A 13,828-nucleotide genomic window follows, 5' to 3' on the forward strand; every position below is an offset into this window, starting at 1 on the left:
ATATTTATTTGCTTTTGAATTTAAACTTACATTTTTAATTTAATTTAGTATTACGATAATTATTTCAATTTTGTTACTACAAACATATACTAAAATTATTTAATTATATTATAATTATAATTTGGTTAAAAATCATTTGCATAGCATGTATGAGGAAAACTAGTAAGTGTGAGCAAGAAATGAAAAAAATAAAACAAATTAGTTCAAAAAATCAATTGCAAATCAAATATCTCATAACAATTGATGCAACAATTCATATTTTGCATATATAGATTATGTCTAAGATTTAAATTCTAGCATTTGTAATTTGTTTCTTTATTTTCAGATTACAACCTTTTTTATAAACAAGAATTAATACTAAATCTTTTGAAAAAACTAATACTAAATATGCTTATCATCACACCCAATAAAGATATAAAACAATAAGATTTCAATGGTTAGCTCATCTAGTTGTGTTTACAAAATAATTAATTATGTTCATTTTTTATATTTCAATTTTGAAAGAAAATTTCAAGGAAGCTTGATTAAACTAATGTGAGGTTTTGCCCTAAGAAAAATCCAATATTAGATGCAATCTTAATGTCTTTTTAGTGGTATTTGTTGCCATTGAATATTTTATTATAAAATTGATTTAACACCAATCATTATTTTATAGTTACAAAAATAATTATGATTTTTTTCATTTAACATAAATGATTCGTGTGATAAGAAATTATAATTTCTATTAATCATAATTAATTATTAATGTTTTTCAATTTGATTTTTCCTTAATGGTACCTACAAATCATAGTGAACCAATTAAAAGTTAGATTAAATGTAATTTTTTTTTTATAAAAAATATCACAGTGCGAAGATGGAAAAAATTTATAAATACTAGAATTTGAATTTTAAATTTTTTACTAATAATTTAAGATTTGTTAAATTTTACTTTTTAAAATAAATATATAAATTAATTGGATTAAATTTTAAATTCAATTTTAATACAATGTTATTGTCCTTTATGTTGATATTTGGTGTTCTTTTGATAAATACATATTTATTCTACCATAATCTTTAATTTTTAGGAAAAGAAAAAAATGGTGATGTTGAGTTGTTGACATCTTATGTAAAAACTTTTTACAAAATATACTTATGTAGCAAAAAATTTTTCAAAAAACTTTAAATGCTAAGGTGTAAGGTCTTATTTGACTTTATTTATAATTTTTTTGAATATTTATAATAATATATATATATAAGAATAATTTTACCAATGTGCCAATGAACAGAACTTTTTCTTTACGGTGCCACGTTTCATTTGATGATTGGTTCTTTTTTTATTTTTTTGCTTTAATCCCCAGTTTTGCCCTTTTCCTTTTTTTATTTTATTTTAGCATTTCACGGAATAGTATACCCATTTAAGGCTATCCCACATGTCGCATTTTAATTGGGTCTTTTTTTTAATTCCTTTCTGGCCCTTTTTAAATAACAAAATTTTTTAAATAATAAAAAATATATATCTATAACATTAATTTTATTAATGTACATTTGAACATGACTTTTCTCTTATAGTGCCACATGTCATTTGATGATTTTTTTTTATTTTTTACTTTTTTCCTAGTTTTCTCCTTTTCCGCTTTTCACTTTATTCACAACCCATTTAAGCCATTACCACATGTCACACTCTGGTTGGATTTTTTTATATTTTATATTTTTATTTTTTCCTTTAAAAAAATAATAATTTTTTAAAATAATAAAGTATATGTATTTGTAAAGATTGATTTTTATTCTGTGGGATTCATTTATGTAGAATTTTTTGCTTTTTTTTTTTTTATCCTTTTCAATTTTTTGTTTTTTTTTATTGAAAAAAAAGTATCGAAGATATTTTGATTCCATTACAATACATTATAATGATGTGCAGTTTACAGTTCGTTTTCTTTTGCTACCGCGTGTTAGTTTTTTGGTTTTATTTTTTTTCCTTATTTTTCTTTAAAATTATTTAATAAATACTTTTAAAAATTATAGGATTATTGTTATTAAAATATTTTTTAAGTTTTTTTATATTTAAAACTCACTTATATAAATTTTTTTTGTTTTTCCTTTTTTACTTTTTTTTACATTTCTCGAATTTAAAATTTTATAAAAATATTTTAAGTTTAATTTTTTTGTAAAGGCTACTTAATACTAATTGAATGTCATAAGTTTTTTTTTTCCTTTTTACCCCTTACTAGAATTGACCAAAATTATTATAATTTTCATTTTATCATAATTATGAAAATATCTCTTATATTATATTTGACTAAAATTACTATAATACCTTCTAACTATAATTACAAAAGAAAAATCATTTTAATTGCTTTATATAATCAATCCCTACCTAATTATAAAAATACCTCTCAGATTATAATTCGTAAATATTACTATGATGGCCTCTAATCATAATTACAAAAATATTACTTAATAATTACGTATTAAATTTTAACATCCATACAATAATATAAATTAATGTCTTTAAAAATAATCATAATGCCCTTTTAATTACTTAAAGATTGAATTACATACATCCAAATTGACTGTAATACTTTTATTTTTATGATTAATCAAAATTACTATAATACTCATATTCACATAATTACTAAAATACTCATCTTACCATAATTGACCAAAGTTATTATAATGATCCAATCATAATTACACAAATACCCTTTACTATCATTTGCTAAAATTATTATGCTACTCCCTCTTACCATAATTACAAAAATACCTATCATATTATCATTCGATAAAAATATTATAATATCCTCTAATCATAATTATGAAAAAATCATCTTATCATAATTACGAAAATACCACTTATATTATAATTAGATAAAATTACTATAATACCTTTTAATCATAATTATCCAAAAAACCCTTTTGATTACTTTATAAAATGGCTCTTCAACCATAATTACAAAAATACCCCTCATATTATGATTAACCAAAATTATTATAATACATTCTAAGCATAATTATAAAAATACCCTTTTGATTGCTTCATGATTGTGCATTAAATTTTAACATGTATACAATAATATGAAATTAATCTCTTTAGAAATTATCATAATGCTTTTTTAATTACATGACAATTGATTTACATGCATCCAAATTGATTGTAATGTTTTTCTTTCAATGATTAACTAAAATTACTATAATGTCCCCTTAAATAATTACTAAAATACTTCTTTATCATAATTGACTGAAGTTACTATAATGTCCCTATAATCATAATTATGAAAATACCTTCATACCATCATTTGCCATAATTATTATAATGCCTTCCAACCATAATTATGAAGATACCTCTCATATTATAATTGACTAAAATTATTATAATACCATTAAGCATAATTATGAAAATACCATTTTGCTTGCTTCACAGTTATGTATTAAATTGGAACATTCATGAAATAATATGAAATCATTTCCCTTAGAAATTATCATAATATCATTTTAGGTACTTGATAAGCTAACTACATGTATCTAAATTGATTGTAATGCCCTCTTTCTATCATAAGCTCAAATTACTATAATATTTTCCTCTTTACAAAATTACTAAAATACTCTGTTTACAATAATTGACTAAAATTACTATAATACATCTATAACCATAATAATGGAAATGCCCTTTTACCGTCATTTGCAAAAATTTTTATAATACCTTCTAACCATAATTATAATAATACCCTTTATATTATGATTTACCAAAATTACTATGATACCTTTTAGCTGTAATTACAAAAATCTCCTTATATCATAATTACAAAAATATCTTCCATATTATGATTTGTTAAAGTTACTATAATATCATCTAACCATAATTACAAAAAATAGCTCTTTTTATTGCTTCATATAATGCCTATCCCACCATGATTATAAAAATATCTCTCATATTATGATTGGCTAAGATTACTATAATACTTTTTAAGCATGCTTATGAAAATACCCTTTGATTGCTTTGTAATTACGTATTAAATTTTAACATACATACAATAGTATGAAATTAATCCTATTACAAATTATCATAATGCCTTTTTAATTATTTGAAAATTGAATTGCATGCCCATTACAAATAATCATAATACTTTTTTAATTACTTGATAATTGATTTACATATATTCAAATTGACTGTAATAGGCATTTCCCAATGATTAACTAAAGTTACTATAATGCCTTTTTTAACATAATTACTAAAATACCCATCTTGCCATAATTAATTAAAGACCATGTTTTCACTTTAAAAAACATAATCTTTGTACAATAAATTTTTTTGTTCAATTAAAGGTCATGTTTTCACTTTAAAAAAAAAAATAGTCTTTCTATAATAAAATTTTTTAATTATATATATTTTTCATCATAAACTATCTTATTTTTAACATTATAAAAATAAAAATATTTTTTATTTTGGTTTTTTAATAGTTGTCACAGGTTTAATTTTAATAACATAATAGGTAGTTAAACCAATGGTAACATGTTATTCATATGTAATGAAGGTCATTATAGTAGAAAGCATTTATTACATAATCTAACTTTTCTCCCAACCAAATATAAGAATCAATATTCCCGTGACATAAAGAATCACTTACTACCAAGAATTCATACTTACCAAAAGATCACTTTTTCTTTCAGAATCAAGATTCTGTGAACAAACACCCTTATAAGCATAATTATGAAAATATCATTTTGCTTGCTTCGTAATTACGCATTAAATTTGAATATCCATATAATAATATGAAATTAATCCCAATAAAATTGATCATAATGCTCTTTTAAATACTTAACAAGCTAATTATATGCATCCAAATTAACTGTAATCTGTAATGCCCTCTTTCTATGATTTGCTCAAATTACAATAATGGCCTTCTTTACAAAATTTTTAAAATATCCATTTTACCATAATTGACCAAAATTATTATAATGCCCTCCAACCATAATTACAAAAAAGCCCATCATATTATGATTTAGAAAAATTATTATGATACCCATTTACCATAATTATGAAAATCCTCTCTTGCTGTAATTAAAAAAATACCTCTCATATTATGATTTGCTAAAATTATTATTATACCCTCTAATCATAATTACAAAAAATGACCCTTTTATTGCTTCATATAATGCCTTTCCAACCATAATTACGAAAATATATCTCATATTATATTGGCTAAAATTAGTATAATACCTTTTGAGCATAATCATGAAAATACCCTTTTGATTGTTTCATAAGTACACATTAAATTTTAACATAAATACAATAATATGAAATTAATCCCATTACAAACTATCATAATGCCCTTTTAATTGCTAGATAATTGAATTACATGCCCATTACAAATGAACATGATGCCATTTTAATTACTTGGCAATTGAATTATATGCATCTAAATTGACTGTAATGTTTCTCTTTCAATGATTAACTAAAATTACTATAATGCATTACTTAACATAATTATTAAATTACCCTCTTATCATAATTGTTAAAGTTACTATAATACCCCATACAACCATAATTACAAAAATGCCCTCTAATCATAATTAGGAAAATATTGTTCATAATATAATTTATCAAAATCACTATAACACCTTCTAACCATAATTATGAAAATGCCCTCTTACCATAATTACAAAAATATCTCTCATATTATAATTAACAAAAATTACTGTCATACCTTCTAACCATAATTACAAATTACCCTTTCAATTGCTTCATATAATTACATAAATGCCCTCCTACCATCAATGGACAAAATTACTATAATGCCCTTTCAACTATATTAAAATTATTGGTTTTTTTCCCTTAAAAAATTAAGTTGAACCGGTGATAATATTAATAGGCTTTGATTCCATAGATAAATGGGTTTGAATTTGATAATTGATTAATATTGGTAATAGGTAAATATTATATCTGTAAGTTGGATTGTCTCATATATATTAGTAGGTTTTAATTTAATTTATATAATCTTTTAAAATAATATTTCTTATTTAAAATAAAAGTCGAACTGTTCAATTATGATTGAGTTACACAATTCAAACATTTGTATTTTTATTTTTATTAAAAGATTATATTTAAAATAAAAAATAAAAAATTACTATCTTTTTATTTTTTATTATTAAATAAAAAACCTATACAATTTATATTTCATAAAAAAAAAAAATGTAACCCGAGCGAAACCGGATCATTCTAGTAATTCATTAATCTGGTATACATATGCCCTTACGTCATGGGTTTCCATTTATGTCTTCCCTTACCTTTCCCTCCCACTACTTAACAGTACTGAAACCTCCATCCTCAACACCACAAATGCAGATAGCTTATCTCTTCACATTCAATCATTAGTGAAACATGGCAACTCCAACAGTTGGGAGGATCAGGTTGGGTTCTCAAGGGCTGGAAGTGTCAGCTCAAGGCCTTGGATGCATGGGGATGTCAGCTGCCTATGGTCCTCCAAAGCCTGAACCTGACATGATTGCTCTAATCCATCATGCTATCAACTCTGGGGTTACCTTTCTTGATACCTCTGACGTTTATGGTCCCCATACCAATGAAATCCTCCTTGGTAAGGCCTTGAGAGATGGTGTCAGAGACAGGGTTGAATTGGCTACAAAGTTTGGTATAAACCTTACTGATGGCAAGATGGAAATCTGTGGTGACCCTGGTTATGTCAGGGCTGCCTGTGAAGGTAGCTTGAAGCGTCTTGGTGTTGATTGTATTGATCTTTATTACCAGCATCGGATTGATACCAGGGTTCCCATTGAAGTCACGGTTTGTTTTTAGTTTTAACTTTTGTCCCCTTTTTTCTTCTTATCCTTTTATTGATTGTTGCTTGTTTTTTTTTTTTTACCCAGATGGGAGAACTTAAGAAACTAGTTGAAGAAGGTAAAGTGAAGTACATAGGTTTATCTGAGGCTTCTGCTTCGACAATTAGGAGGGCACATGCTGTTCATCCAATAACTGCTGTACAATTGGAGTGGTCCTTGTGGTCCAGAGATGTTGAGGCAGAAATCATTCCTACTTGCAGGTTATTTGTTCATAAGACCAACAAAATTTTTTGTTTTAATTTTTGACTTGGAATTCTTATTTGATGTGATTCCTTTTAATTTCTTAGGGAACTTGGGATTGGAATTGTTGCTTACAGCCCTCTGGGGAGAGGATTCCTTTCATCAGGGCCAAAAATAGTGGAAACTTTGTCCAATGATGACTACAGAAAGGTACGTAGCTACTTTTCACAATTGGATATTTGATCATAAGAAATGATTATCTGTACTTTTAGGCATATTAAATTTTATGGTATTAGCCAACAGCTGTGTGGCTTATCGTTAGAGTGCTAGACTCTTAGTTCCAGTAGCTATGTGCCGATCTCAATTTTTCAAAAAAAAAAAAAAATTACGGTATTCTAGATTTTCAATTCTATCCTATGAAAGCTTAGGAGGTTGTTGACAAGACAAGAGTTTTTACATCTGAGAGCCTAATAATTTTTATGCTTAAGTTGTTCTGCAACATTTTCGTCTTTTTTGACATACTCTGTAAGGAAAACCACCCAATTTTAGTCTCTAAGTGCCTCAATCTAGCAATCTTTTTCTTTCCAATTTAGTGGGACTCTCATGTGAATTGGGTTTAATTAGATGTCAGTATGTTCATAACCTTTTTCCCTTTTCTGTCACATCCACTACCATTATATAGTGAAATCATACGCATCAGGCAACTTTCAAGTGAAATAATATGTAGGCATGTTAAGCTTCAAATTCCCTTTAATAACAGAGGGCTTACTGTACCTCTATGTCCCCAATATGGCCCCTTCCCTTGAGTTTTGCAAGAATGCGAGTGTCTCTTGATTAATATCCATTAATTCTTACGTGGCAGCAGTTTACAATCATCTAATGCATCTTTTAATGAAAAACTTCAGGGAAGTTTGTAGAGGTGATTTGTTTACTTCAGTTGAGATCTGAGTCACAGATGAAATTTCTGTTACTTGTATTTGAGAATTCTGTATCAAATCCACCAAGTGATGTATAAATTAGGTGATGAGCATTAATCCTAATTTTTTTTGTTGCAAAGGAGGCCACAACCTGGGGATAGGGAAAGAGGTTGTAGATGCTGGGATTTGAATCCCAATTCTGTTGATGGCACCTTTTTAAGGGCGGTTGCATGAAGCCACTTAGCTAAGTTCCAAGTTCCATTAGTCCTAATTTTAACAATTGAAGTTAATGACTGAGCTCTGCAGTATATGAATATACTTTTAAGGAACTGCATGGCTAATTGTTTGTTTCAAAATTACTACCCCATTGAAATTTTTTTGAAATAGGCGTTTAGCCTTCTGTTCAAATCAAATTTGAGGATAAAAGATCTTTTCTGTATTTGGGCAATTAAATGAGGTCCGTTTTGACAACTACTGATGGCTTGAATTGTCAAACACTTATTGAAATGTCTTGAATCCTATATCTGTATTATTTGCAGAAAGCAATGGTCTGCTGCAGATTATCTTTATTTTTTCATGACAATCATGTGAATGGGTTTTCAATTGTCACAGCATCTACCAAGGTTCCAACCAGAAAATCTCGAGCACAACAAACGCCTCTATGAGCGAGTTAAAGAGATAGCAGCAAAGAAGGGGTGTAACCCATCACAGCTTGCATTGGCATGGGTCCATCACCAAGGGAATGATGTCTGTCCCATTCCTGGAACCACCAAAATTGAAAACTTCAACCAGAACATCCGAGCTTTGTCCGTAAAATTAGCACCTGAAGAGATGACTGAGCTAGAATCCATTGCTTCAACAGGTGCCGTGAAGGGAGACAGATACGGTGGAACTTTTGCTACCTACCATGAATCTGAAACTCCTCCCTTGTCTTCATGGAAACCTGAATGATGAGGGCAAGCCACCACATTGTCTCTACTTTGTTTTCAGAGAATAAGTGCTGTATCAGAAGCATCTAAGGGTCTTCGGGTGATAGACTGCAAACTTCGGCTCCATTTGTGTGGCCGAAAATTATTTCTAAAAAATGTTTACTTTTTCTTAATTGAAAGAGGATTTTTATTGGTTTAGTTAATTAAAATATTTTTTGCTGTTCGGTTGTTTTATGAAATTTTTTAAAAATAATATTAATATAATTATTAAAATATTAAAAATTACTTACTATTCAAATATATTGAAATTATTTATTATTAAAATTCTTACTATTCAAAAATAATTATAATTTAATAATAACATTTAATATTCAAATATTATGTTAATATAAATAATATTTAAAATAAAACTATTTATTATTCTTAATATTATTTATTAATATATTATTATAATATTAACTAATTAATATAATATTATTTGTTAATAGATTATAATATTATTTATTAATATATTATGTTATTAGTATATTATTTATTATAATATTATAATACTATTTATTAATATCATATTATTTACTTATTAATATAATATATTATTTGTTAATATAATATCATTTATTTATTAATATAATATTATTTATAAGTAATATTATGCTAAAAAGCATTGATAAATAATTTTACTTATAGATAGTTTTTTTTTTTTTAAGAAAATGTCATCCTTTTTTAAATCTGTAAGATAATTTTTTAGAAAATAATCTTATTTTTTGTTAATCAATAAATTATTTTCTGTTAATCAATTAATTTTTTATCAAACAAATACTTAAAAATATAAAAATTATTTTTCAGAAATCATTTATCATGAAACAAACAGAATCTTTATAGTGGCTAGCTATCCATATTTATCATGTTGAGATTGTGTATTCCACGGTAATGAAGCAAAAGGTTATGAGATGAGCTATTTGAGTAAGTTGCATGGTAATGTTGATTTTTATTTCCCCTGAAACCTTTGTCTCTATAGCTTGGCAATGGATTGGCCTTGACATCATCCACAGCCTTAACCCCTCCAAAGAAATATAAACAGATATGTGGATTCATTGGGGTTGGAAGTGGTTGTGGAAGGACTGTGTAAAGTGATATTAAAGGATATAAGTTGAACAAAATTTGTAGGTGGGAAAATAGATGTTTGATATATCCAAGCAGGTTAAAGAGTTTTGATTCCTCCTAAATCTGCACTCAATTTTCTGAATTTGTTCTTTTGGTGATTAAGAGACTTGGGGCTTGAAATTGGTTTTGATTTTCAAAATATAAATTAATCAATTTGATGATTTATTAATTGAATATTTGCGAAAGCGACATAGATGATACTTAACTACTTACAAGGGAACTTTGTTTATAATTTTTTTTTCTTTGTGCAATTATTTATGGAAATTATTGCAATTAGTGAGTAAATAAAATATCTTAATTAAATTAAAAAAACTTAAATAAAATTAGATTAAAAGAAATTTCTACTAAAATATTAATACTTAGTAAAAATAAGATAACGTGGATTTGGGCCACGGGCAAGAGTTGTTTATTAGTTGGCTCTCAAAATTATTAGCAACAAATTTAAAACTCTTAGAAAAAAGAAGAAAATAAAAAAACATGCACACCTTTGGAGACAAGAAACTTTCATGGCTTATGAGTTACTTTTATCTTTGATTTATGATTTTTCTTATGATAGATCTTTGATTTTTTGGTGCAATGCACGATTCCCTCGACAAATGAAAAAAAAAAAAAAAAAAACACAAAATCTTGTTCCAATAACCATGTAACGAATTTTGACATTTATTTTTGAGGAGGTCAACATAGCACATAAAATATATTAATAAAACCAAGTATATAAGTCGTACAATAAAATATTATTATGATAGCATTAAAAAATTTAAGAATAGTATTTTAAAGTAAGGGTATAATTACAAAGTATATAGTTTTTCAATGACTTATAGAAATTTTATTTATTTCTTTATAATTTAAAATTGAAAAAAATATATATAAATAAATCAATTATTAAAAAATATTTTTATAAAAACATGAAAAATAAATATAATTTTAAAAAAATGAAGTTCAAATTTTAAGATTAAAAGTTGTGATTTTTTTCCTTTTTTTAAAAAATGTTAGAATTGGATTTTTTTTTTTGAAAAAAAAAAGATTTTAGGATAGTTTTAGATAGAGATTTAAAGTAAAATTAAAAGAAACAAATTAAAATCCTATAAAAACGAGAATTGAAATAAGCTAAAAAGAAATAGAAAACAAATAATTATTATTTTATTGGAAATTAGAATCTTATTGAGAAACTTAAAAAATTAATTTGATTTTTGTTAAGTTAATATCATTGTAATTTAAAATTTATGACAAATCTCTTGATTTTAAAGATTTTTAAGTAATTATTAATTGATTGGTACAATAAATAGATAAATAGTAATATAATAGCATAATAATACATAAAATTAAATTATAAAGCTATAAAATATTAATTTTAATTTGAAGGACCAATATATACACATACTAAAAATTTTTAAAATTTAAGGTAGGCCTAGCATCCTCAAGCTTTAATTATATAACCCCTCTCAATATCATCTATATATAGAAGTATAAACTCTAAAATTGTTAATAGTGATTGACCTAGTTACTCTTATATTCTTAAATATATAAATTTTATTAATTTATTTAAATTTAATTTAAATCAACTAAAATTAAAATTAGAGTTTATGAGAAATTAAACTATTTAAAATTTTAATTTTAAAAGTATTAAAAATAATTAACTAAAATACCTTAAGTAAAATTTTTTATAAATTTTAATTTATATGAATTTTTTTATACTTAGACTAAAAAAGTACTAAAAGTGATTAACTAAACCTTAATAAAGTTTTAATACCAAAAATATTAAAAGTAATTGATTAAAATACAATTAATAATTTTTTATAAATTTTAATTTAAATGTTTTTATTTTCATTATTAAATTTTTTTATAAATAAAATGATTTTTCACATCAAATGAAAATACAAATAGAATGATATAAAAACTTAATGTGCATAGGAATAAAACAATAGAAAATTTGTTTCTTTAGTTGTTGTAAAAACAATGATATATACAGTTTATGTTGATAAATAAATTCATTTAAAATAATCATAATTAAGTCATTTAAACATATTTATTTTTTTTTCTATTTTTTGCCTTTCAATTTTTTGTTTTAATATATTAACTATATATGTATGACAATGATTTTATTATATATATGTTTTATGAATTGGTCATTTGATCATTGATAACATAATTAAATTTTTTTAGTCCCTTGAAATAATTTTTTAATATATCATTCTTACACTTTAAAATGACCTTTATAATTAATTTCTTTTTGGTATTTTTTCTTTAAAATTTTATAATTGTTATTCTTATGAACAAACACTAATATCAATTCAAATGTAAATCAATTACACCTTATTCACTAACAATTAGCATTATGTGATTCATTGAACATTTTAATTGGACTTTTCACTTATAGAATTAGGTAATTCAGGATGGTGTATTCTCAATTCAAGATTGAGTCCCGTCAAATTACCATAAGAATTGTGCACCTTGATTGAAATAATAATTAATTTAATTTTCTTTAAATTTTTATCTTAATATACTTATATTTAATTAATTTATATTTCAAAATTATTTAATCTTTCTCAATTATATTAAATTGCTTGCTTTTTTTGTCATCCATCTAGTTGAATGACTTAACGTGAATAATTTTAAGTAAAAAATATCAAATGAAGTTAAATTAATTATTTTTTATGAATTCTTTTAAAATGTGACAAAATTCATTAGAACTATTTTTTGAATATATTTATGCTAAAATTACATTTATTCATTAAAATTTATATTGCTAATACTGAAAATAAAATTATTATAAATTGTATAGGTATTACATAATAAGTTTTTTATTCTTCAAATTGAAAATTTCTTAATAAAACATGACAAGTACCAATATTAGGAATTTATTTATTTTTTAAAATTATTATGTTAATATTTTTATATAATAAAAATTTATGTATGATAAAACTTTTTCAATAAAAAAAAAATTAAGCTTTCAATTAATAGAACGTACAGTTGCATTCAATTGATGGAGGCATTAATAAAAAATTATCCTAAGTAGAAAAATGAGACAAAAGATTAATTGGTTCTACATAATTGTATCTTTTCTATATGATAAAGAAGGTTAGTGTTATATGATGTTCAATGAAAAATATACAAATGTATTAGTTTCAAATTATTTAGGATTAATATGAAATTCTTTTATTTGAAAAAAAATTGTATACTCTTTTATTTTCTCCTTTATGTCAATTGAATAATATTCACTACTGTATCAAAATTTTTAAGATTTTCATATTAGGTAGTTTTTGTTTAAAAGAATTTAAATTCATCGAATTAATTATCACTGTTAGATAAAAATATTATTATAAATTATAATTTAACTAAACTTAAAAGTGATTTAAAGGCATTTATCAACAAAATTCATTTGATAAATCTTTATTTAATTGTATATTTAGTATTTCAATCATTTCAAAATTTAACTTTTTATAATTTTAAGTTGAATTTTAGACTTAAAATCAGCAACTCATCAAATTGACTCAAGTTTTATCATATATTTCTATTCATAATGTACTCAATTATTCACTTATCTAACTAAGTAAATTTAACACAATAATTGGCATATGTTTCTCTTTATTTAAAATGTTGTATTCAAATTGTACTAAATCCAATTACAAAAATATATACTTAATTACTTATAATTACATTTTCATTTTAAAAATACATTAAAATTAGTTAACTAATTCAACCACAAAAAATAACAAAAATAAGACATTGAAGATTAAGGAAAAAAAGCTTAAATAAAGATTTTTAAATTGTTACAGAAGATAAATAAGAAATTTTAGATTTTGATTG

General features: G+C 24.1%; 1 protein-coding gene across 2 annotated transcripts; it reads left to right on the top strand.

Annotated features, from left to right (window-relative positions):
* The first annotated feature begins 6,306 nt into the window (after nucleotides 1-6,306).
* On the top strand, nucleotides 6,307-9,081 carry LOC111287740 (auxin-induced protein PCNT115-like). Of its 2 annotated transcripts, none has more exons than XM_022878422.2 (4): nucleotides 6,307-6,775; nucleotides 6,859-7,031; nucleotides 7,119-7,221; nucleotides 8,541-9,081. In XM_022878422.2, the coding sequence occupies exons 1-4, from the start codon at nucleotides 6,356-6,358 to the stop codon at nucleotides 8,877-8,879; spliced, it is 1,035 nt and encodes a 344-aa protein (XP_022734157.2). In that variant the 5' UTR covers nucleotides 6,307-6,355; the 3' UTR covers nucleotides 8,880-9,081. The 2 variants fall into 2 exon arrangements, with proteins under 2 accessions (XP_022734157.2, XP_089615136.1); XM_089759010.1 differs by having other exon boundaries at nucleotides 8,468-8,726.
* The last annotated feature ends 4,747 nt before the right edge of the window (nucleotides 9,082-13,828 follow it).

The sequence above is a fragment of the Durio zibethinus genome, chromosome 4, assembly GCF_047325235.1.
Source record: "Durio zibethinus cultivar Kanyao isolate XHJ-2024 chromosome 4, ASM4732523v1, whole genome shotgun sequence".
Taxonomy (NCBI): Eukaryota; Viridiplantae; Streptophyta; class Magnoliopsida; order Malvales; family Malvaceae; genus Durio; species Durio zibethinus.

Coding starts and splice junctions, on each gene's coding strand:
- LOC111287740 (XM_022878422.2), top strand. CDS start 6,356: ATGGCAACTCCAACAGTTGGGAGGATCAGGTTGGGTTCTCAAGGGCTG. Junction 6,776..6,858: donor GGGTTCCCATTGAAGTCACG/GTTTGTTTTTAG, acceptor TTTTTTACCCAG/ATGGGAGAACTTAAGAAACT. Junction 7,222..8,540: donor CCAATGATGACTACAGAAAG/GTACGTAGCTAC, acceptor CAATTGTCACAG/CATCTACCAAGGTTCCAACC.